The sequence below is a fragment of the Gorilla gorilla genome, chromosome 17 (genome assembly GCF_029281585.2).
Source record: "Gorilla gorilla gorilla isolate KB3781 chromosome 17, NHGRI_mGorGor1-v2.1_pri, whole genome shotgun sequence".
NCBI lineage: Eukaryota > Metazoa > Chordata > Mammalia > Primates > Hominidae > Gorilla > Gorilla gorilla.
Genome location: NC_073241.2, coordinates 88,625,517 through 88,651,236, shown reverse-complemented (window position 1 = coordinate 88,651,236; position 25,720 = coordinate 88,625,517). Strand labels below are relative to the sequence as shown.

Sequence of the window (25,720 nt, the reverse complement as noted above, 5' to 3'; positions counted from 1 at the left end):
AGCCATACTCAATTCTTCCCTTGACCTGAAGAAAACCACAGCCATAGAGAATCTGGTGGGATACAAAACATTGTCAGTTTCATCCAAGTACACCAGTGAGCTTAAATAGAGCACCCAGGAGGTGCACTCTTCATGCAAGAGAAAAAAGGTGACCCTTTACATATTGATGATTTGACTCACATAATGGTCTTACCTTCTGGATCAGAGCCTTGAAGTGTCAAGCACATCATTTCCATGTAGACAAGTAATATTTCCATGCAGGAGAAGGCTAAGATAATCTTCCAGATGTAAACCAAGGACCTGCTGTCTGGGTCTTTGCATTTGTCAGTTGTGTATTTATGTGCGGGACACAGTAACTATTGAAGCAAACCGAATTCAAGCAAACTAAAAAGCAAATCCTTGCATAGTACTTAAAGTCCAATGAGATAAAATGATGGATCGAACGGATTATTTTTGCTTAATGAAGCATTCTGGGTTTTGAGTCTCATTGGACTCAGTTTTTCAACAGGATGTTTTGCTCAAGGGCTGGAATTTGGAAATTCCACAACAGCTATATAATCAGTCAGCTCTGATTAATTTAATTGAAACGACTCTTGATGAAGCCCTGCTGTGCTTATAATTAAAAATTTAGAAAGGGGTAGGGAAAGGGGTAGATGATGTGGGGATTTCTTTTTCCTGTGAAATTAGCTGAGTGTATTAATTCAGAAGGTAGGCAGTTGCCTCTGATTGTATGCTTCGGTAATCTGAACCATCTGCCTCTATATACTAAGGAGTTCACCACTTTAATCCAGCTTACGGCCGACAAACCACTCTTCTCTATCAGTATGCCCTTGAATAGATGAGGCTGTGCAAAGTCCTTTGCTCTTAAATGTATTGCTGTCATTGAGAATATTTGGAGGTTTTCTCTTGGGTTTGTTTGGATTTTTTTTTTTTCAGCTTTTGTCTGAATTTTGGTTTTATTTTTCTGGGGCAGAGAAAATGGCTTTCCTTATGAAAAGTATGATAAGTAACCAGGTAAAGAATTTAGGATTTGGTGGTGGGTCTGAAGAAAATAAAGAAGAAGGAGGTGCATCTGATCCTGCAGCAGCTCAAGGCATGACTAGAGAGGAGTATGAGGAGTATCAAAAGCAAATGATTGAGGAGAAGTGAGTACATCCTATTTCATTTCCCTTAAAAAGCAAAGGAAATTCATTCTGGCCATACCTTCTTCAGTTCTCCAGTTTATTTCTCTTTGCTTTTTAAGATGCCTTTCCTTTTGCCGTTTACCTCTAACCCAAGGAAAGGTTGTTCTTCTAAAGTAAACGGTTCCCTAACATCAGCAGCTACTATGTTCTGTGTTCTACATGTATGGATGGAAATGAACAATAATAAATGAATCTATATGTTGTTCTTAAAGCAGCTTAACACTTTCTGGTCTAGGCATGTTTTGATTGACCTCAATTTAATTATTTCGATGAAAAGTGGTAGGTTTAACTATCTTTACATTCTTTCTAAACTTCACCCTCTTAGCACGTAGAAAGTCTTCAAATTGTAAGAATTCAGACCTTATACCTAGAAAAGGGCCTAAAATAACATAGAGTGCAGCTTCTTTGATCTTGCATGTGAGAAAAAAAAAAACCAGGAAGCATAACATGACAATTATGTCATAAGACTTGGCTTATCAAAGACTATGAATAGATTTGTGGACTGTTTAATATGGAAATTCTAAATACACAGAAAAGTAGAATAGTAGGACGAATACCCATATATACCTATGACATAAAATCAACAGCTTACAGTTTGCTACATTTGCTTATAGATTAAATAGATAGATGGTAGATAATAGTTTTTAAAGTAAATTACAGATGTCATGTACTTCACCCCCAAATACTTCAGCCACCTTCCTCCAAAAACTAAAGGCATTTTCTTGGCTATATAAACTATAACAAAAATAAAATATAAAATATAAGCAACATTTAATTGGGTATTACAGAATGTGAATATCACCAACAACTTTTCACCACTTGAAGACTGATTCTGAAATAAATGTAATCTCTGTGTAATTTTTAAATGTTTAAGGTAGAATTAAGATTCTTTTAATAATCAGTTAAGAAATGAAACATCAATCTAGAGGTTAAATGTTTATCATATGTTTCAAAAGAAAAGTATTTCTTTTTTGCCACCAGGACTCTTTTGCTAATGATCAATTACATAATAGTTGCCTAAATCCTATCGCTAAGATGATTATAGGTGAAAAGGTTAATGACCTGGAGGAAACAAAGAAAGTACAAAGACTACGTTTAGTGGAAACCTTGTCTATTGTATTTTTCTGAAAGAAATCATGGCTTATAGGCTACCTAGAATACATTATGCTTGGCTCTGCAGTAACTTGAAGTTGGTTTTTAAAAAACAGTCAATGCAACTAGCAAAAATGATGGTGCTAAGACTTGGGCAAAAGAAGCAGCATTCCTTGAATATTGGCTGATTTTACCTATGGCATGCAAAAGAACAAAAAGCTTAAAAGCAAAATAAGTACTGTGTAATGAAGAATAGAAGACAAAAATCAGCATCAAACATTCTCAGATCAAGTAGGCTAATGAAAACAGAAATGTAGACTACAGTTGTGAGCATGCAAAACATCACCTAATATGTTCAAGCAGCAGATCCGATTGCAGATAAGGCATCTATTTGATTAACTAATGTCCTAGTTTTCCTTAATTTTATATCTGGACAGATCAAAGCTCAAAATGGCCAAATCATACAGTCAATCAGCAGACTGAGTTGTCAGCTACTCGGCTTTTTGCATATGTGTGTGAGAATATTATATATTTATGTAGTCACTCAATTTAAGAAATAGTGTCAGGACAATGGGGCATTTGGCTTCCCTATGATAAAGAGGGATGACTTTCAGTCCATTGTTTGAGTTTTCAAGAATTTCACCACCTAGAATGCAATATGTAGTAGGCATTAAAAATAATTCATCACAAGATAAACGCAGAGAGAGCTACAAACAGTGTAGTATATATAATAATTAAAATCAATGTTAGCAAATGAAAGCCTCCTAAACCCATCCTCATCATTGTAGGAAGTGGGGAGACTATATGAATTATAAACAAAAAACTATTTAGCAATGCACTCTATTTAATAATGCACATTCGTTTTTATTTTCTGTGTTCAATGTGTGTGTGTGTGCGCGCGCATGCGCCACTGGCAACATTAGTACTGAAAGAGGTCTAAACATAAATAGACTATCTGGAAAGGAAATAAAACAATAGTCTGTTTCTCCCTCCATTTTCTCAATTATATTAAAATGCTTCTTTGCCATAGTTATGCTTCAACAGTTTCTACAATATCATTTGTAACTTGACTCTGACCTTCGTTTTATTCAGTAATTGTTTGGACCTCTAGTATGAGCATAGCATTGTGAGGAATGTACTGAAATGGAAGAGATGGGTTTTCTTCTGCAGGAATTTACACTTTACTTGGTGGGGGGAGACTAGCTAGCTGCATGTGACTATAAACAGAGCAACCAGCTTTTCTGCGTGATTTGTAGACTGGCTCTGGAGGACTGGAATGTAACTCTGCATGGCATTAGTATCAACAAATCGATCAATGGGGTTTATAGTTATTTGATTTTCAACAAAGGCGCCAAAATAATCAGACCAGGAACGGAAAGTCTTTTCAACAAATGGTGCTAAACAACCGAAGAACATTGAACTTTGACCCCTACTTAACACTATACACAAAAATTAATTTGTCATGCATGATACACGTAAACATAAAAGCCAAAATTATAAAGCTTTTAGAAAAAAAAGTAGAAGAATATCTTTGCAACTTGAAAGTAGATGAAGGTTTCTGTATCATGACCCAGATTGGCAATGACCATATCAATGACCATAAAATTATTAAATGATAAATTCAACTCTAAGTTAAAAACTTTTATACGTTAAAAGATGCCATTTAGAAAATAAATGGGCAAGCCAGACTGAGAGGATATATTTGGAAAATATATCTGACAAAGGACTGGAATCTAGGAAATATGAAGAACTCCTATAACTCAATAATGAAAGCAAAAACAATGGGCAAAAGATTTGAAGAAATACTTCAGAAAGATAGATACATGGCCAATTAGTACATGAAAATCTTACTGGAAATTACCTGAAAAGCTGCTTAATATCATCAGCTGTCTTGGAAATGGAAAAAATTAAAATCACAGTAAAGTAGCACTCCATAAACACCAGTATGGCTAAAATCAAAAAGACAAAAAATATTAAATATTGGCCAAAATGTGAAACCACAAGAACTCTTGTTTCAATTGTTGAGGCATAAACTAGTATGACCATTTTGGAGAAAGGTCGTGCTGTTTCTTATAAAACTAAATTTATCCCAGTAAGCTACCGTAGAACCCAGCAAATTCCATGCCTAGTTATTTACCCGGTAGAAATTAAAATATATGTCCACAAAAAAAGCTAGAACAATATTCATAGCAGCTTTACTTACTGTCACCCCAAATGGGGAACAATTCAGGTGTTCATTAACAGAAAAATGACTAGACAAACGGTGATTGTATTTGCGCAAACAATAGAATACTTACTACTCAGCAATAAAAAGGAACCAGCTACTAGTACATAAAACAACAAGGTTAAATCTCAAAAGTATTTTATGCTGAGTGAAAGAAGCCTTACACAAAGACGAACTGTATGGTTCCATTTTATGAAGTTCTAGAACAGGCAAAACCAATCTATGGTAGAAAAGGCGTGGTGGTTGCCTCTGGGACTAGGGGGTAGGCCTTGATCAGGAATGTGAATGGGGGAATTTTCCCAGGTGAGAGTAATGTTTTCTATCTTGAGAGGGTTTTTGGGTTACACAGGTGTGTGCTTTTTGGGGAATCATTGAATGGTGTGCTTGAGAGATTTGTGCATTGCATTGGATACAAATTTTGCTTCACAAGAAGAAAAGAGAAACTATAAACAAACATGTCACCCTAGTTAATTACATGCATATTGAAGAGTTTGGGGGAAATGTTACTGATTTCTGCAACTTCGAAATGTATCAAAAAAGTAAAATGTGGATAGAGAGAGGAATAGGTGTGATAAAAAAAAAAAGTACAGTGAGATGCAAATTGTAGAATCTAGATGGATTTGATATCAAAATTCTTTCAACTTTTCTGTATGTTTGGAAGTTTTTACAGTAAAACATGGGGAGAAAAGGTCTGCTGCTTGTCCATGCCGCAGGTAGCTAATCTCCTGGACAGGTCACTTTATTCGATGTCCGTCTCCAAAACTAGAAGGTTGAACCCGATGTTCTCTCATGCCCGTTCCAGACCTGACATTCTGTGGATGGAAATGAGTTCAGAGAGCACCTGAGCCCAGGGCCTTTGATCAGTTTAAACTGATCATTTGCTGCAGCTCCTTCCTTAACACTCAGTTTTTTTGTATAATGGTTAAGATTATTTACAAGCTCGGAGTCAAGACATAGAAACCAGTTTTCACCTGAAAATGAAAACAGGGGATTTGTTTTAAGCAGATAATGCTTTATGCAAAGACAGTTCACCAGATCCACAAGTAGAATTCCCATCAGGCCTCACGTGGGCCTAAACCAGAAAGCAGAAGGCTGTTGAGAGGCCACGAGCACGCTTTCCCCATCTCTTACCATTGCTTCTATCTGGGCATGGCTGCTTTGTTCTTCCTCAGCCGCCAGACTACAAGGTTAGTGGAAAATGACAGCCAATGGCTACCAAGTTAATCTGTTATTTTGACAGCCACACTGCAAGTGTCTGTCGTTCTTAGTACCAATCCCAAATTTTCAAAGAAGAGATTTCATTTACTGAGCTTGGTCTAACCCAATATAGCCAGAGGGCAGGGCCATGTATATAAATTCAGCTACCAATAAAGCACTTCTGTGGGCAGCAGGGACGGGTGGTGGTGCTTGTGAGCCTTGCGGACATCCCCAAAGGTGTCTGCTTTGGTCTGAATCATCATTAGCAAGAACGTCCATTTCAAACCAGCAACATCATGAGTCCAGTTAGATCATTCACACAGCAGGAACCCGGTCTGACATTCTGGAAACATACTGTGCCTTGTTTGGGGCTACCTCCTTCCAAACTGGGAAGAAAATACCATGCCTAAATTGGGGTCTGGAGAGAGTAACAATGAAGGGAGACAGGTTTATATTATATCCCCCAACAGCAATGGTCTTCAAAGAACTACCTGGTTCTGGACACTGTGGCCCTATTTTAGTTTGCATAAGAATCACTCCGGGGAGCTTGCTAAAAATGTAGCTTCCCCTCCCCTGCACCCAGAGATTCTGATGCCGCAGGGCTAGGATCAGGCCCAGGAAGCTGCATTTGTCATAGGTGCACCAGGTGATTCTGAGGCTCATGGTCCTTGGCTGAACAGTCCACGGAAAACTCCATGTTAGGAAAAATCTCCTGGTTCACATCACACAGAGATTCCTAGGACCAAATTGTCTTTGGGACTTAGAGGTATGTACTGAAAGTTATGACAGTAGAGTAACAAACAGAGAGGCAGACGTTTGGGGACCTAGGAAAAAAATCCCATAGTTCCCAAGTGTCTGCCAGCAGTGGCATCTCAGAAGGTGTAACCCTCTGTCTGGCTCCTCTGAGCATGGGCAGGAATGTCCTTAGCTCTCTGTATCCTTCTGATCCTTTATTCTTTAACTTTTAGGATGGAAAGAGATGCTGCATTTACACAGAAAAAGGCAGAAAGGGCATGCCTCAGAGTTCATCTCAGAGAAAAATACAGGCTCCCAAAGGTAAGACACTCTGGAAACATCTAACCATTTCTTAATTAATGAAAAATGGGAAGTCATGGTTGATTATCCACAAAGGATCATGTTCCTGAATATGAATATATATATATATATATTCAAGATATACATATATATATTCAAGATATATATATATATATATATATATATTCAGGATATGTATATACATATTCAGGATATATATATATACATATTCAGGATATATATATATTCAGGAGATAGATATACACACACACATATTCAGGATATATATATATATGCACACACATATATGCTAACTGAAATGTTTGATATAGTGAAAAGAGCACTGAACTAGGAGTTCATAAAAACTTGATTCCAGTTTTTAACTTAACCTCTATGAACTTCCACTGTTGCTAAAAAAAAAACTGGAGTTAATACCTATAGATGGCATTTTAATGTAAACTTATCTAAAGGTTCTAGAACTTCTCTATGTAAATACACAACAAGGACAATAATCATAGCTCACATTGGTTGAGCTCTTTCTTGGTACCAGGTAGAGTACCTTGGCATGTATTAAGTCATTTAGGTTCTATTATCATCTCTGTCTTACCATAGAGGAAACACAGGCATGAAGAAAGTAGGTACCCTCCTGCCATGGGCCAGATAGCCAGGAAAGATAGAGCCCACGGTCCTGCTTTCTATGATATTCCACCTCTATTTAAAAGGAACCATCGCTTGCTGGTTTGGGGAATAATGTAGTAGTGACAGTCATCACCTAGCACCATCTTATGCATCTCAGCACTGGCTGAGGGTGACTGCTGTAGGCTGTGGTCGAGTGAGTCGTTGGTCTCCTGGTGGGAAGGGAATGCGTTGACATGTTGTGGAACACGTCTTGGAGGTACTATTCCAGGGCTAGCATCCAGTAGTGACAGAGGGCCTATCACTTTGCTACTCTGACTCATACCACCTGACTCCACCTTCACTACCTGTCCACCTGACTAAATGACTCCACCTTCACCTTCTGAGCTGGTCATTCAATTTCATATTCCAAAGATGCACCATCCCTTAAAGAACATCTTCCATCTGGAGAAGCCAAAGTAAAAGATCCCTCCAAAGGGCATGATCCCAAGTATGAGAGCCATCTCCAAGTCTGGGTGGTCTAGAAAGTGCTGCTAAACCAATTCCTTCCATGGATCCCCAGCAGATCCCAGAAAAAGCTGATTTTAGAAACTACAAGCACTAGACAAGGGAGAAGCCACTGTCTATGCAAGGTCACTGATGAAATCACCAAAGACTTAAACATGGTAGAGGTTGATCCCTAAGGTGCCCAAGGAACCTGGGTTCTGTTCTTAATAAGGGAAGGAAAACCCACAATAAAATGTAAGCTCATTTCATTCACAACCAATGAACTTGGAAAAGAATGCCTTGCTTTTCCTACCCCCAGCCCCGTTCAGGTTTAATAACTTTTCCTCACTGTGCTTGCATTTTGGAAGAGTGAAGCACTTCTAAACACTGTCCTTTCCACTTTCATTGTCTGGTGAATTTCTTGAAACTCCCTGGATGTCATTGGCTCACTTTAGCAATGTGGTCTCACCCTAGGCAGGAAGATTGAGTTGGATTCATGCTACTGCACTGAAGCCCCTGGCCTCTGCTCTTGGGCCATCTGATTAAAGCATCATCAACTTGTTGGGATGAAGCAGAAATTTCACACACACACACACACACACGATTGGCTGGGTGTGCATCGTCCAGAATGGTAGGGCTTTTTACAGATTTATTTTTGGCAACTGTTATTCTTCTGTAGGGATCTAGGGAGAATTGGGGTTCAGTTGTAGCTCTGTGATGCAATATCACATGGTTTTTAAAAATATCTGAGTCTCTTAATTTATGCAGCAGCAATAGAAAAAAAAAATCTGAGCTTCAGTATCCTCATCTATAAAATGAGGGCTGAAGTACCTAACTTCATAGGATCTTTGTCTGAGATAATGTAATATAAAGGACCTAGTATGACGCCTGACAATAGAGCTCTTATTATTGACATTATGATCTCTGGGCACAAAAGTCTTATTTCCTGATAATAACAACCAGGGGTCTTGAGGACCACCAGTCCTTAGGTGTCTAATCAATGCAACAATGGAGGTTCCTGAGCCTCAAGGCCCCAAGCCTTTTATCTGTTTCTCCACTAATGGTAAATCAGCAGTCTTGCTGACTTCCAGATCTTCAGGGGTGAACACCCTTAGGCTTAGCAGTAAGGTTTAAGTACTCTTCCAAGAAAAATAATTCTTAAATCTCTGTGCCAGGGTATCCTTTGAAACAAGAGCCTTTCCAACAGAAACTATGGAAAGAGGAAAAAATGATAGCCATGAAATGCACAAATCCAGGTCCTCTCTGGAGAATGATTGTGGCTATACCTGCAAAGGCTACTGCTCTCTAAAGCCAGCTAGGGGGAGGGACCGACATGAAGGACGTTGATAAATAACAGTAGAGCCCACCAGTGTCTTTCATTGCATGGCTTACTGATGTTCATATAGCTCCTTTTCTACAGCTGTTTCAAATGCATAATGCATTTGAGACCCCACCTGATTTTCTCATAGACCATGAAAGAGACCATAAATCTCATCTAATAATCTCATACCACTGTGTCATTTTACACCTGAGATAACTGCAGCCCAGGAGGGTTAAGTAGCTTTGCAATAAGCCACATCTCCTGTGACAGACTTAGGACTGGAACTCAGGCCCTACAACCATGAAAAAGAGCAGCTTGTTCACAAAAGGACTTCAACAGAGCTCCTCCTTTCAAGGCATTTGTTCTTTCTACTTTTTTTTTTTTTTTTTTTTTTTGACACAGAGTCTCACTCTGTCGCCCAGGCTGGAGTGCAGTGGCATGATCTCCCCTCACTGCAAGCTCCGCCTCCTGGGTTCACCCCATTCTCCTGCCTCAGTCTCCCGAGTAGCTGGGACTACAGGCGCCCACCACCACTCCCGGCTAATTTTTTGTATTTTTAGTAGACACGGGGTTTCACCGTGTTAGCCAGGATGGTCTCTATCTCCTGACCTTGTGATCCGCCCACCTCGGCCTCCCTAAGTGCTGGGATTATAGGCGTGAGCCACTGCGCCCGGCCTCTTTCTACTCTTAATATTTGAGCTGTTCCCCAAAATTTTAGGGCAGTTTTGAATTCCACGTGGCTTAAAAAAATGGGAGCATATTATTTCTCCTGTGTTGTCTAACGGTTTGACCCTAGATCTGCAAGTAGCTGTCTAAATTCCAAATACAATCCAAACAAACAGATAAGAATTTCACTTGAGAACATTGTACACACCATCATTCACTGCAGTTTACTTCCAGGTGGGGACCCCCTCCTCCAAGGGCGTTTTTATATTTGGTTGCATTTGTAACAATGGATTCTACACACAATGTTTCAAAACCGTGCCTATGGTATGGAAGATACTACAAATACCAATAATACAATTGCCTGCTTTTTGTAAAGCACATGTAAATTCTAATCCCGTGTAGCTAGCTATAAAAATAGCACCTAATAAAACTATATGATAAGAAAAATCGGCTACTCTGGGCAGACTGCCTGAGTTAGCCCTGCTCTGCAAGGAGCAGTTTAAAAACTAAAATTTAAAAGTTTAAAAAATCAGCTGGATCGTATTCCACTTAGTCCAGTTATCACCAGCTGTGGCTAACTTCCCCTACCCCAGTGCAACACTTTGCGCTTGCAAACCAGCCCCACCCTTGGGAGCCTCCTCTGCCTCCCGCGCTGTCACTTGTCGCACGTTACCCTCCCGCCCGCGTCCCCGCACTGACGAGGCTCTGGGTACAGTGACCCTTCGATGGCCCATGTGGCGAAAAAGAGGCTGCGGGGGACAGACACGTTTCCCAGGCTAATGTCTGCCCAGGCTATGCAGAACAGCCGCTCCCGTCCAACCCAGATCCTGGCTGGAGCGAGGAGGGCGCAGCGGTCGCCAGCGCGGGCCCCGAATCCTCGACGCCGGCGCCCCCTGGTGTTCCTAGCGCCGCGGCCACTGGCACCCGCGGGAGGCGGAACCCGGGCTGCGGGTGGTGGCAGGACCAGGGAGGGGCAGAAACCAATTTTTAGAGGTGACTTAAAAAAAAAAAAAAAAAAAAAAAAGTCTTGATAGGTCATTGGATGGGATGGGGGGGAAAACAAAACAACAACAAGGAAAGAAAGAAAAGGAAAAAAAAGTCTTACTATTTTGTTATTAAGGACCAGATCGTGCGTTTTCTATCCTCCCATGGCATAACGGGAGAGGGAGCTCGCAAACAGCCGAGTTTCCGCTGTCTCCGCAGTGACCAGGCTGCAGAGAGATTCTGAAACGACAGCAATCGAGGGCGGGCTGAAGGAACTGGTATCTTCAGCCTTGAGAGATGACTGAATAAATGAAGCTTATGGGCGGCAGAATCATGCCCCAGGCCTCCAGTGCCATGCTTTTTATTCTAATACTGAATTCAGCCAGCTTACCCAGTGGCTTAGCTGCTGGTTGTTATTGAACTGTAGGTACCTAAAGTCTGTCTCTGATTACGCAGAGGAATCTCCGTAATGGAACCTTTAGAAAGCCATCCTTAGAGAGAGGCCGGACGCGGTGGCTCACGCCTGTAATCCCAACACATTGAGAGGCCGAGGTGGGCGAATCACCTGAGGTCAAGAGTTCAAAACCAGCCTGGCCAACATGGTGAAACCCCGTCTCTACTAAAAATACAAAAAAAAAAAAAAATTAGCCGGGCATGGTGGCGGGCCCCTGTAATCCCAGCTACCCAGGAGGCTGAGGCAGGGGAATTGCTGGAACCCGGGATGCAGAGGCTGCAGTGAGCCGAGATTGGGCCACTGCACTCCAGCCTGGGCGACAGAGCAAGACTCCATCTCAAAAAAAAAGAAAAACCATCAGAAAAACACAGTGGGGATGCGAGGTGTAGGGTTTTGTCTCCTAGATGCTTCATTAAGGAGCAAGGAGACCCTGGAAGGCCAGACAGTGCCCATCTGGGTCACTAGGAGATGTGATTGACAAGCCCAAGGCATGGTGCTCTGTCCAGAGAACCGGAGGGAAGGAGAGGAGAGGCAGGCCTGCCAGTGCTGGCTCTTACTGAGGCCAGGGGAGGGCTGACTGAGGGCTGAACCAAAGGAACTGCTGTATTCGGAGGGAAACAGAGCAACAGATTCCCAAGTCCTTATGAGTCCCCTCTTTGGGGCTTGGCTTCCAAGGTCATCTGAGGAACATGCCAACCATCACTTCCCTCCAACCTTCTAAGTTCTTTTCCTAGAACAGGTTCAGGTTCCTGGATGACCACAATACTTTGGCTCCTCGACACCAGTGTCTGAGTGCTGTTTCTCTTTTCAATAGACTTATTTTTTTACATCCGGAAAAGCACATACGATATGTGTGCACTCAATACATAACCATAAGGATCATGTAAATGTAGGGACGTTCCGAAGGTCACAAAGCTTGCTGTGACAAATGGAGACTCAAGCCTCCTTACTCTTCATCCAGGACTTTTTCGTGCCCCCTTCTCCTCATATCCCTCTAAACTGGGCATCAGATTCCTGGTGGTAGACTTTAGAACTGAACAGACTGTCTGACAAAGAAAACGGCACAAGACAGAAAGCAGGGGTCACTGGGACTCTAGTGGGTTCCTAATAACCGTCCCCTCCCTGCCAGGTTTGCAGAATACTTAGCCTGTGCCGTCTTCTGAAGCCCATATTGGGTAAGCATTCATAGTAATAGTATTAACAGCCCACAGGGAATTGGACGAATTTAACATGTCCTCCAGCTAATGAGGGATGACCCCCTGGGTGCCTCATTCACAATTCCCCAGGGTCACCGCCACAGCGGTTACATAACAGCAGGATTCAGTTCTAGACCCTTCCCCTGACCAAGGCCCGACGGGGAGCAGATTTGAGAAAATGTCTTCCCGGGAGCTGTCAGGTCTAATGAGGATAACTATGTCACATTTTGGAATTAGAACTGTATTTTCTAAAGAAATTATTTGGCTGGTGTTTCCTCTGAAAAAGAGTTTCACTCTATTGCTGACAGGGAAAAGCAAATGTAGACTCTTTGAAAAGGAGCAACATAAGCCATAGCCCTCTAGATAAACAATAAAAGGTCTTGGGTCTCAAGTTTATTAATTGTTAGTGACAGTACTATTTGCTATACTAAGGTCTTTTGGTGACCATTGTTAATTTTGGTAATCAGATAAGTAATTAAATAAGGGCAGTAATCAAATTGCAGTAATCTGCAGTAAGTATGTATATGTACATGTATCTATACCAGTCATTATAATGTTCATGTACAGTTATCCAGATTATGTCGATTTCCTCTAGTTGTCAAATTATAGGTCATCAGAGGACTTAAAATGCCTAAAGTCATCCATGATGCTCACGTTAGATTTGGATCGCACACCACTAATTATTCCAGATCCTGTATCTTCAGTTTCTCCTTCTTGATTGGCCTCTCCTTAATAAAGGAGGTCAAATCTCTCCCATCTAAAACAAGGAAACAGTACTTTCTGAGTAAACATGGCTTTTTAGGTGTCTTGCCTTAAATGACTAGTTCTCACTGCTCTGCTGAAATCTTCTTCTTCCAGATGTTCAGTGTCTGTCTAAATACAGTAAGTGGTTCCCTTAATTTCTCTTGGGGCCTCTTTGTTTCTTCTAGCCCTGGTGATCGCTTCTTCCTTAAAGCCCTCTCTCTCCTCAACTTGCAGACATCACCCTCTGGTTCTTGTTCTCGTACTGCTTCTTCTTTATGAGTTATCTTTCTCTGTCTGCCTGCAAATTGTGGGATATTCCAGGGTGCCCCCTTGGCTGGCTCTTCTTCTCACTCGAGCCTGCACATTGTCCTCGAGGGCTGCACCTTGCCATTGCTTTTTGCTACCACCTACATGTTGATGATTCTCAAATCTATACCTCCAGACCACATCTTCTCCCGAAATTTCATAACTGCAGCCACCTTTCCTTGGACACTTCACAGGTAGAACCAGCTCACATCCAAAACTCACTTGCTCATTCTCCCCATAAACCTGCTCCTCCTATAGGCTCCACTTCCATGGGTGACTCTCCCGACAAGCCCATCATCTCCCAGGCTGGCTACCAGATGTCACCATTGCCTCTTCCCTCCCTGCTCCAGCTGCACGTCCAGTAAATCGCCAAGTCATCTTAATTCAGAGTTCTCAATTCACCATAGCTTTTCTACTTGGAGTCTTGTCCCCCTCCATACTGAGGTTTCTAAAATGCAAATCTGATCCTGTTTCTTTCCTGTTTTTTGTTTGTTTGTTTGTTTGTTTAAGACCACTATGTCTTTTAGAATAAAATCCAAACTCCTTGTCCTGTATGCCATGATATGGCTCCTGTCTCTCCAGCCTCACCTCTTGCTACTACTCCCTGCCTGGACTAGGACTTCCTCCTGCTTCGTTCCCTGCTCCCTGTGGCCTTTCCTTTCTGTAAGATGCTGGTCAGTGCCACTTCTTCCAGAGCCTTCCATGATCTCCCTCCCTCTACCTAGTTCTGGATTGGGCCATCCTCCTCCATGTCCCCATATATCTTGAGTCCATGTCTCCTACATCATCTTATGACCCTAAATATCTGCACCTACTGTGTGCTCCTTTTAAAAATGGACCGACTTTTAAATCTCTGTGCTCAGTGCCTAGCAAGGTGCCTGAGATATAGAAAATTGCACACACACACACACACACACACACACACACACACACACACAGATTGCTGAGTAAATGGATGTTATTGGGGAAAAAGAAAAGAAAGAAAAATGCCCGGCCGGGCGCAGTGGCTCACCCCTGTAATCCCAGCACTTTGGGAAGCCGAGGTGGGTGGATCACGAGGTCAGGAGATCGAGACGATCCTGGCCAACATGGTGAAACCCCGTCTGTACTAAAAATACAAAAATTAGCTGGGCATGGTGGTGCATGCCTGTAATCCCAGCTACTGGGGAGGCTGAGGCAGGAGAATCGCTTGAACCAGGGAGTTGGAGGTTGCCGTGAGCCGAGATTGTGCCACTGCACTCCAGCCTGGCAGCAGAGTGAGACTCCATCTCAATAAAATAAAATAAAATAAAATGCCCAAAGAACAAAGTGTCAAAACAACAGAAAGAATTTACCTGCCATTAGAGTTACATTAAAATACAATTTTATGAAAAGAACTAGTCCAGATTGGATATTGTAGTTTTGTATAAAACACAAAGGTTTCCTTGTTTTATAATTAAAACACCATATTTCTTCAAGCAGAGGAAGCAATATGTTTTAAATGAAGCTACAAGATTCTTTCTAAAAGCAAATGTGTTCCTCTCCCTGGCCAATTTAAAATGTATATGTAAGTCAAGCTAAATTAATAAGAGAAAACAGTTCCACAATGAACCCTAATCCTATTAACAGAATTGTCAATCTAGGTTAGTCATTGAAAAATAATGTTGTGACCCCTGCTGAGCTATATCATTTAGTTACACCTGGTGTTTGTCTGCCGTATTAAGGGCACCATTCATTTCGAATAAAGATGCATATAGGAGAAACTTAACAGAGTTTTCTTTAAATGTGTCACATTGAAAGCTCCATTACAGTTGAATGTAAAATTTGCCTCTTAAAAAAAATAACAAAGATGATTGTGTGAACCTTCCTTTGCCAGACCCCTTCAGATTAGGAGTTCTTGGGGCTGCCCAGCAGGGTCTGAGACACTGAAACCTCCTGCTTTCTGAGCAGCTGTTTCTGGTGGCCAGGCGGTGGGAAGGCCATCAGAGGCCCCAGCAGCCGCCATCTCTTCCTTCCCCTCCTAACCCTGCCCCAGTTCGGTTTGCTCCTCCTACTCATGTCCTTGAAAGAGCAATGGACTACATGTCTACAGGGAGCATGGGGATGGGAAGCAGTCACTGGACACTAGTGAAGCAGGATTTCAAGACGTGTTGCTTGGCCACACCAGCTTTCTCATGTCATCTTCACAAGCGCCCTGTGAGGTAGGTAGATATCACTTCGCCTTTACAGATGAGAACGCCTGCTCAGAGAGGGAAAGTGACTTTCCAAGGTCACACAGCCAGTAAATGGCAGAGCAAGATTCTACCATGAGACAATCCGAGCCCACAGGCCATGTTTTCTCGCTAGACCCTTCTGGCAGCTGTGCTAGGTTCTCATCCCCTAAAAAGCAGAATGACATTTTTGCAAGAATCTTTACCTCTCGAGACCTCACTTTCCTCCTCTGTAAGTGAGAGGCTTGGATATGCGGCCTCTGGGAGCTTCTTGAGTCCCTATGGAATGTCTTCATAAGGGAAAGAGGTATGAGATGTGCACAGCTGGTATCTAGAAATTCTCATTCCATGTAGCTCCCAACGCATGCACACTTTCAATCAAACTGAAAACTGATGCCTATTCTTCAAGAAGACAAATCCACACCATCTGTCCTACTCTAGGGGTGCTGAGGGCTCTTTAAGTAGCTAAAGAGGGAAGGGCAGCAGCGGGGCACAGCAGAAGGAGCAGCCAGCATGCCCTAGCCCAGGGCCTCCACACCAGTCACACACTAGCTTCTGAGGGCAGCAGCCTCACTCATAACCAGGACAGTGAGAGTGGTTTATGAAGACAAGTACCTGACTGCTCAAGTCCATGATCCTCACAGTTATGTCAATCTCACGCTACATGAACTCCTCCATGTGAAAGAAATCTATTCTTCTAGCTTTTGGTATCCTGTGGACAACAATAAGTGAATAAACCAAAAACAAAATCAAATCTACCTCATATCAATCACACTGGTATTTGCTTATACAACATGCTTAGCTAACTAGACTCTGACGAGAGGAGAATGCTCAGCTTTTTGAAGACATAACCATCTAAGATAATTTATCATGGTATCTCAAGTTTGGTAAAAGAGAAGTCCAGTTTATCCAGGTCTAGGAAGTAGTGAGTCTTGAAATCCAGGGTCATGTTTATCCTTTGGTGAAAGGTCAGGCATCAGTCACAGGAAATGACAATGGTAGGATATGGAGCTATTTAAATAATGGGGTACTCAGCACTGGCCATAAAGATAATAAGTCTAGTTAAAAGCAAGAGATTAAAACGGATTCTCATCAGCTGGCATAAAAATAATTAGCTCTTAACTGCATTAAACAATATCCCAAATTGATAAGATTTCTAGAAATGAGAAGATCTCTGAAACAGAGCCTCTAAGAACAAAGTATAGCCTATAAGTCCCCTAATTATGTGCTGGCTCAGTCATTCATTCATTCATGCCACGGTTCTCATCCTTGAGCCTTCCCTCCCTCCCTGGAGCTGCTTCCGGCCTGTAGTGATGCTGATTCACATTGGCTATAACTGCACTTGTATTTGGGGGTTGTAATGAGGCATTACTTCTTTTCCTTGAAGTGTGAACTGTGTCCAAATATTCCTGGTCTCCCCAACCCAAGATTTGTCAATGGGCAGCAGAACGTGTGGACAAGACATTCATTGTTTGAATTGCAGACAAGGTCCTGTCAGCAGGGTGGTTCATTAGGAAGAGAGGAAACAAGGCTGCTGTGTCCACTGTATAAATCCCATTTATGCTTCTTAATTGCTTGCTGTGTCCCGGATCTTTCTCTTAAGGGCCGATACTCTCCCACCGTCTCTTTCACTGTCCATGCCTTCTTTATCCCAGGGATCCTTTCAGCAGGGATCTTGACACTGAGCTGCCCTCTTTCCTCTAAAATATTCATAACGACTGCTACCATTTGTCCAGAGCTTAGATGCTTGCGAGGCTGTTTCACAGCATGTCTCATTCAATCTGCTCAACAGTCCTCTAAGTGGCCCTTCCATTGGACATCAGAAACATAAGTCGACTTGCCTAAGGTCATGCATTGGTGAATGGCAGATCTGGGACTCGAACCCATGTCTAACTCCAAATCCCACAATCTTTCATTCTCCTAGGCTGCCTCCACCAGAAAACGGTTTGGATAGGCTGCAACTTTTTACAAAGGAGACACTTGAATACTTAGCAAGTTCTAGGTCTAGGGCTAGCTCAATTAGTTAGGATCCAGAGCTAATGAGGCTACAGGCCCACATTTGGTTCCAGAGGGCATCATTTTCTCCTCTAGCCACTCAACGGCCTTGTCTGGTTGTCCTACCTTTAGTCATAAGATGTCCATGGCACAGGCTGCAGCCCAGAGTAATTGGCTTCAAGACTAGAATCATCTCCAGAAGCAGCCATGCTCTAGTGGAGGGCCAGTAGCCTTGTACTTCTAGATCAATGGTGAGTGCAGGACTCTCTGACCACAGCCATTGACTACACCCATTGCTGCCTTTGGACCTGGACATCTGAGGCCACTGCCCTGGGGCCCATGTTTTAGAGGGCTCTTTTGGTCTCTCTTCTAGACACACTCTTTCACATGGGGTGAAGAGCCTGTGGGCCAAAGGGCCTAGCCCAGGCAGAGCCCACACCCCTCTTGTAAACTACGCTCAAGCTGCTTAGGACCCCAAACGCCCTGCCTAAGTGCATTCCAGAGCATTCTCAGGCCTCCGATGCAGATCTGTGCTCCTGAGAGTGGCCAGGCAGACTAGTCCTGAGGAATGGGGTAGGGGCCATGCACCCAAGGTCCCAAGGCCCTTCCCAGTGAGCACTGGCACCAGGAACTGGAAAAAAAAGAGGGCCAGGTTGTAAGCCAGGAACTTCTATCAGCACTTATGTTCTGCCACCCACAAAAATCAGGGGCGGGCCTGACAAGAGGTAAGGGGAGCTAGGGCTGGCTAGGTAGCTTTCTCCTAGAATAGAGAGCCTAGTGCTAAAGAGGAAATGACTAAGCCTGGCTTGTTAGAAAAACCAAGCCTTTGGGTGAAGGTAGGAGTCATTGCTAGGTCAGAGGTAAGGTGCCAGGACGTCACAGCCTCCTCACAGAGCTAACCCCATGTGCAAGACTGCCCACAGCAAATTCCCCTGCCCACCTCTGAAGGTTATTATTTTTATGAATAGCTACTACTGAGTGAGTGCTTAACAGATTCTAAATAATTCAGTTACCATCTAATTAACCTTCCACAGCTCTAAGGCAAATAATGCAATTCTCCATATACAGACAAGGAAATAAAGCTCAAAGAGGCTATCTATACAAAGTGCCCCAGGTCACCCATCCTATAAGTGGTAGAACTAATGTGCTCACTCAGGCAATTTAGGCTGCGATGCCCCAATGAGATTATAAAGATAAACCGATAGCTATGAAAACAGAGCTCTTTACAGTAAAGAGGACCTACAAATTTAAGTATTACTAAGGCTGTTATCCTCTCTGACAGTAGATTCATTGAATCATTCAGTAAACATTTATTTTAATTTTTAAAAATATTTATTTATTTGTTAAGACAGAGTCTCTCTCTTTGGCCCAGGCTGGAGTGCAGTGGTGTGATCTTGGTTTATGGCAACCTCTGCCTCCCAGGTTCAAGTGATTCTCCTGCCTCAGCCTCCCTAGTAGCTGGGATTACAGGTGTGTGCCACCACTCCCTGCTAATTTTTCGCATTTTTAGTAGAGACGGGGTTTCACCAAATTGGCCATGCTGGTCTTGAACCCCTGACCTCAGGTGATCCCCCTGCCTCAGCTTCCTGAAGAGCTGGGGTTACTGGCTTGAGCCACCATGCCCGGCTATTCAGTAAACATTTAATTGTCTGTGTCTACATGCCAGAAACTTTGCTGGGTTATGAGACAGAAAGATGAGTAAGTTACAGCCCTTGTCTTCAAGAAATGTAGAGCAGGGGTTCTCAAACTTCAGCAAGCCCCAGAATCACCTGGAAGACTTGTTAAATCACAGATTGCGAGGCCCGAGCCCTGAGTTTCTGATTCAGTGGGTCTGAGCAGGGTCCCAGCACGTGCATCTCTAGCAAAGTCCCAAAAGATGTTGATGCTGTTGTCCTGGAGAACCCACTTTGAGAACTACTTTGAGAACCGCTTTGATAAAAGTTAGGGCAATCAAGATCCTCTGCATAAGGCAAGGTAGAATTGCACTGCTCTCCCTTCCCTGAGCAAGAAGCACAAGGATAAAACAAACCTCAGAGTCACCCTTGAAGGAGGAAACCATCCCAAAGCTTCTTCAAGCACCGCAGAGCCATAGATGGTGGCCTCGCTGAAGTCTCCCTGTGAATGGGAGGCAGGCGAGCACCATCCCGTGAGCCCTCATGAGTGTGTTCAGTGTTTTATACTCCTGGCTGGCTGACACGCTTTCCTCTAGCCCGTCTAGCTGCCCATCCCTGCAAGCCCACAGCAGTTACCCTGTCCAGGTTCAAACCTGGTGACATGCTTGGGGATCTTACTACCAACCTGAGGGAAGGGGCCAGAATTCCCGGGAATGTCTTTTCAGATTACTTGCATTTGATTTCAGGATGCATAAGAGAGGGCAGATGTCCCACATTTGCATGAACTGAGAATAAGTCGTCCACCTTGTGCTTTTCCTCTCCTTCCTGCAAAAAGTCCCAGAAGACGATCAGCAAGGAAAGCAGCCGCTAGGGAAGGCAAATAAAAAATAAATAGAAATGCACAATTGGCTGGGAGCCCCTAAGGATTAACTAACTAATTAATCCCACAACAGTTTGACCAGGAACTAATTAATCCGTTAAGCACTTGGAGGGCCCAAGGCCCTGGCCAAGAGCAGGGAGAGGCTTCACTTATCTCCGGAGGCTGGCGCAGAGTGGGACTGTCCTCCAGGCTCTCCAAGGAGGGCCTGGGTGAAGACTGTCCTTCCCAAAATCAGTGGTTCCTCCTGCATCAGAAATCTGCTTCTCAAGCTATTTCTTGAGCCAGACTCCTGTGTCACTCTGCCCAGGGAACCGAATCAAAGAAGAGAGCCCTGAGGAAAGGCAGCTGGGCTTCAGCCCCTCCAAGGATGGGAGCCACAGAGTATTAGAACTGGAAAAGACTTCAGCCATCTGGTCCTTCCAACCCACTTTCCAGATGAAGAATGAAGTTTACAGGTTACCTGGTGTGCTGTTTGGACCTAGAGACAACTGATGTTTCTTTCTGATCATTCCTACATAGCACCCAGACAGGGAGAATTCAGATCTCTCTTTAGGTGCTGTCTTTAACTCCACCTCAGAAGTCACCAGGTGCAGAAATCTTTCTTAAAGCAATGTAGTCTGTTTGACTAAGATCGTCATTTTTTAATATGATTTTTCATGAGCTTTGGTAACAAATTTAAGGCTGGTCACAACATATTCAGGTGGCTCTAACATAGATCTTTCCTCTCATTAGCTTTTCTGACACTCTTTTTAATCTTCTGTTTCCCTGAAACCCAGGTCACCTCATGTTACAACCTGATCTCCAAAAAATCTGACAGCAGCCATCTGGGGATGTAAGCTACTGTTAACCTTTCCCAGAGAATATTTTTCTTTAGACTCCTCTCTCATTACAGAACAAGAGACTCTATAGCCTAAGTGGTAAAAGAATCTCAGCTGAGTATGGTGGGGCATACCTGTAGTCCCAGCTCCTTGGAAGGCTGAGGTGGAAGGATTGCTTGAGCTCAGGAGGCCAAGGCTGCAATGAGCCGAGATTGCACCACTGCACTCCAGCCTCGGTGAAAGACAGAGACCCTGTCTAAAAAAATAAATAAATAAAGGAATCTCAAAGACCAGGCAGCATGCATTAAGAAATTCTAGAACGGACACTCCTAAAATCACAAAATGAAATGTGCAAGGCGCTTGTGACAGCGTCAGCAACACCGAAGGCTAGACTGCCAGTATGCTGAGTGGGGACCATGCCCTTGATGGTTCACTTAATACACGTGTGCTGTGTGCTAGACTCCAGTCCAGGTGCTAACGGTGGAAAGTTGAATCTGACAAGAGCCCATGAGGGGCTCCCTGTCTAGTTGAAGGGAGGAAAAGAGCCGTGATTAAGCAAAAGTTGCCACTAAGGTGTGATGAGTGAATTAATGCATACTGTCTAGTTACTATAAACTGAGACCTCATCCTCTACAGTGGGGTCAACCAGGTGAGTGGGTCTTGGCATGGGGCTGATAGAGTCTGCAAGACTTGCAAAGCTGCCCTTAGGCAGAGTTGGGGTGTGATGCCCCAGCTTTTGTGTGTATCAGCATCACAGAGAGAAAGACCTTCTTAAAAATCCAGATGGGGTTGGGAGTGGTGGCTCACACCTGTAATTTCAGCACTTTGGGAGGCCGGGGTGGTTGGATCACCTGAGGTCAGGAGTTTGAGACCAGCCTGGCCAACATGGTGAAACCCTGTCTCTACTAAAAATACAAAAAATTAGCCGAGTGTGGTGGTGCACACCTGTAATCCCAGCTACTGAGATTTACTGAGGCAGGAGAATTGCTTGAACCAAGGAGGCAGAGGTTGCAGTGAGCTGAGGTCGAGATACTGCACTCCAGCCTGGGCAACAGAGCAAGACTCCCTCTCAAAAAAAAAAAAAAATCCAGATGGCTGGGCTCTATCTCCAGAGTTCCTAATTCAGTGGGTCTGGGATGGGGCCCAAGAATTTGTAGTTCCAGCAGGCTCTAGATGATGCTAATGCTGCTTGTCCAGGCACCACACTTGGAGAACCACCATGCTGGAAGGTTCTGATCGATGCAAGGTGCCGTGAAGAAAGGACCTCCCTACAGAAGCCCCCACAACTGCCATCAGGACCAGGCTCTGCTGCAAGGCCAAGAGTGCCACTCACTTCCTGTATTCTCTAAAGACCTTTTCCTGCTGCTTTTAAAATTTATTTAGTTAGTGAGTTAGTAGTTTAGAGTTATTTATCTATCTCTATTTATTTTTCACGTAGAGTGAAATGGATGAGAATCAAATCCAGATGGCTGGAGATGATGTGGATTTACCTGAAGATCTCAGGAAAATGGTAGATGAAGATCAAGAAGAGGAAGAAGATAAAGATTCTATTCTTGGGCAGATACAGAATCTCCAGAACATGGACTTGGATACCATAAAAGAAAAAGCCCAGGCCACCTTCACTGAAATCAAGCAGACAGCGGAGCAGAAGTGTTCCGTGATGTGAGGGGTGGGAGGGGTGGAGGGAGGGAACCAGCCATCCTTGGAAAAGACCACTCTCTTGTGGGACGTTTCAAGCAGTACATGTTTTAATGTAGTGAACACAGTTAGGAAAACCACGATGATCCATTGACAGACAATAATTTGGTTGTTCTAAGTATTCCTGGCAGAGCGTTTAGCTAGCACCTTGCAGCAGGAACCTTACTTTCCTTTTAGTTATAAATGAGATAAACTGGAAAATTTCAGTTGTAAATGATGATGCAGAACACATATCTGCTTAAAGACCTTGAGATGAGCCAGGAAGAAACAAAAGCAAGGGGCATTTCCTCTCCAGCTTTCTTCCTTGGAGGCCAAGTTCTCACCCTGTCCAACTATTCGCAGGACACCAGGTCCCTTCAGAGAGAAATGTGGAGAGTCAAGGTGTCCACTGGGAGCCGGGTTTCCCACAGGGAGCTGAGCCTACAGACTCCAGGGCAATCAAAGGTCACCACCCCCACCCCTCACCTCCAGGATCCTTGAATTTGTCAGTGATACTCATCAAGTTTGGTCTTTAGATGCTTCTCAGCCAAGTGGCGGCAGCACGAATGTGGTGAACAATGACAAATTGAGGCAGAGAATAGACCTCACTAGCCCTTTGCAATGGAGATCATCATTCTAGTGGCCATGTGAAGAATGGAACCAAGGGAGGCACAATTAGAGGCAGAGGGAAACCAGGCAGACGGCTGCTCTTCTTGAGTTGAGCTTAACTCTCCTTGTCTGAACTTGGTGATAGCAATGGGAACAAAGTGGGTAGACTAACAGACAGCATTAAGAAGTTAAATCAATCTCTCTCTGTCTCCTCCCAACCTCTCTCTCTCTCTCTCATCCCCTTCTCTCCCTATCTCTCTTTTTTTTTTCTTCTCCTGTCCCTTCCCATCCCACCCCTTTAGACTCCCTTCCAGTAAATCACACTGTCATTTGGTGCCACAAGCTTTCAGGGTAGACACTGATTTTTCCCCCCTAATATCTGCTCTCTTTCAAAAGGAATAATTCAAAAGACTTAGGACAATTACCATTGAAACACTTCGAGCTATTTAGCTAAAGCCCACCAAACCAAAACAAAATACTGATTTTTTTTTTTTGGTGACTCTGTTCATACAGTGAATAAAGATCTATCAAAGGAAAAGGAAACTGAGACGAAAAACTTAGGGTCTAAGTTGTTCTAAACCCAGAGTTCTCAAATGTGTTGTACAAGAAGTTTCATGTAATAAAAATAAGCAAATAAAACAAATGAATAGAGGTCCAAAACCTATGGTCCTTAGCAAAGTTTAATCTGTCTTGGAAATTCCTGGGAGAACATTGGTGCAATGATTGAGGCTGATTAGCCTTCTAGTCCACAAACCCAGATGCCATGGGCACATTTTAAAACCGTGCTTGTCTTTTATCAGAAATGGCATGTGAGATGTGATTTGTTTTGTAGCAGAAACTTTAAAAAACTCACTTTTTAAAAAACTACAATATAATAGATAACATTTATTTTCAGTTTAATGCCTGACTCTGCCCTGTAGTTGATGAGGTGGGTAGAATGGATGGGTGAGAGGTGCTGTATGTGGCCTGATATCTGTACACTTTGTATGACATAAAATACTACAGCTGCCAAATTGTTCCACACTCTAGCCTCAGGATGACAAAGAAGATGTGCTTTCTTGTAAAAGATGCAGCCAGTTCTGCTAAGGAAATCACTAAATTGGCACTTCCTCTTGACTGCCAACATTACTCCAATGCAATTTGGTTGTTGTCTCAATGAAGCTGCACAGCTGCTAGAAGACTCTGGCCATGATTCCTCTCATATCACACCATACAACCCCACAACACAGCCCAGTATATCACATCACCCCACATCACTTTACACCAGACCACAACCTATAACACCACATTACACTACAACGCACCACCCCACACTAAACCACCCCTCACCACGCCAAACCACACCACCCCAATCAACACCAAATCACATGTGTATGGGTTGGGAGAGGGAGGACATGTATTAGGGCATCCAGAAAGCCCCTTTCTCTCTAGAGGGTAGATAGGTGTCTGTGCTGTATGACGTTGATGAGCACAAAAAGGTCTCCCATCATCAAAACCTAGAATCCAACAATTATTAAGGACTACGAGGGAATCTATTCCAATCTCCCATACAATAAAGGGACCCTTCCCAAATTGTCCCAGTTGAGCCTTATTTGAAAGCTTCCAGTGGTACAGAAGTCACTATCTGCTGCTCCAAGGAAATTTAACCACCAGCTCTTCCATTTGTAGACAGCTCTAGTTGTTAGAAAATCCTTCTTTGTCTTAAGCTGAAAATGGTTGCATCTTTAATCCATTGGTCATGGTTCTGTTGAATTAAACTGCACAGATTGTGCCTACATTCCCACTCAGGCTTTGATATATCCCCTCTCAGTTTTCTCTTTTTCAGGAAGACATCCTTACTTCTTTTTGTCAGTTCTTATCATACAGTAGGAACACTGTGAACCCACTGGGTAATTAAGTGCTGACTGCCCATGTCTAGGAGTGAAGCCAACCATGCAGAAGGCAGCAATGCTGTCCCCTTCCACACCCTGCCACTGGACTTGATGTTTGAAGCCATTCCTGAGCCAACTCATAGTCAGGAATGAGGATTTTAGTCCCAACTCCACTAGCACATGACCTCAGACCAGTTATTTATACTATCTGAAAATCCATTTTCTCAACAGTGAAAATGAGGGGGCTGGATTACTCTACCTTCTGTAATTCATTCTATGGTTTCAGGGTGGTCACTGTGGAGATTTTTCTTGTGAAAGAGAGCACATTAGCCCATTGTCACTGCCACAGAACTAGGTTTCAGTCCTTTACTAGCTTCAACTGAGGAAAGGGACACCAGGCTCCAGGAGTGGCGGGGAGGAAGAGAGAGTTTTGATAGATGCTAAAAGAGAGGAGAGAAAAATCTAGAGATCCAGGGGGGCATTTCTATTCAGGCAGAAGGAACCATAATGACTCTGGGGAGAGGTGCTGAAGAATAAATTCCA

General features: G+C 43.2%; 1 protein-coding gene across 1 annotated transcript; it reads left to right on the top strand.

Annotated features, from left to right (window-relative positions):
• Positions 1-761: 761 nt before the first annotated feature.
• Positions 762-23,966, top strand: CPLX4 (complexin 4). The gene is made up of 3 exons (XM_004059482.5): positions 762-1,145; positions 6,666-6,753; positions 22,459-23,966. Exons 1-3 carry the CDS (start codon positions 979-981, stop codon positions 22,684-22,686), a joined length of 483 nt encoding a protein of 160 aa, XP_004059530.1. The 5' UTR covers positions 762-978; the 3' UTR covers positions 22,687-23,966.
• The last annotated feature ends 1,754 nt before the right edge of the window (positions 23,967-25,720 follow it).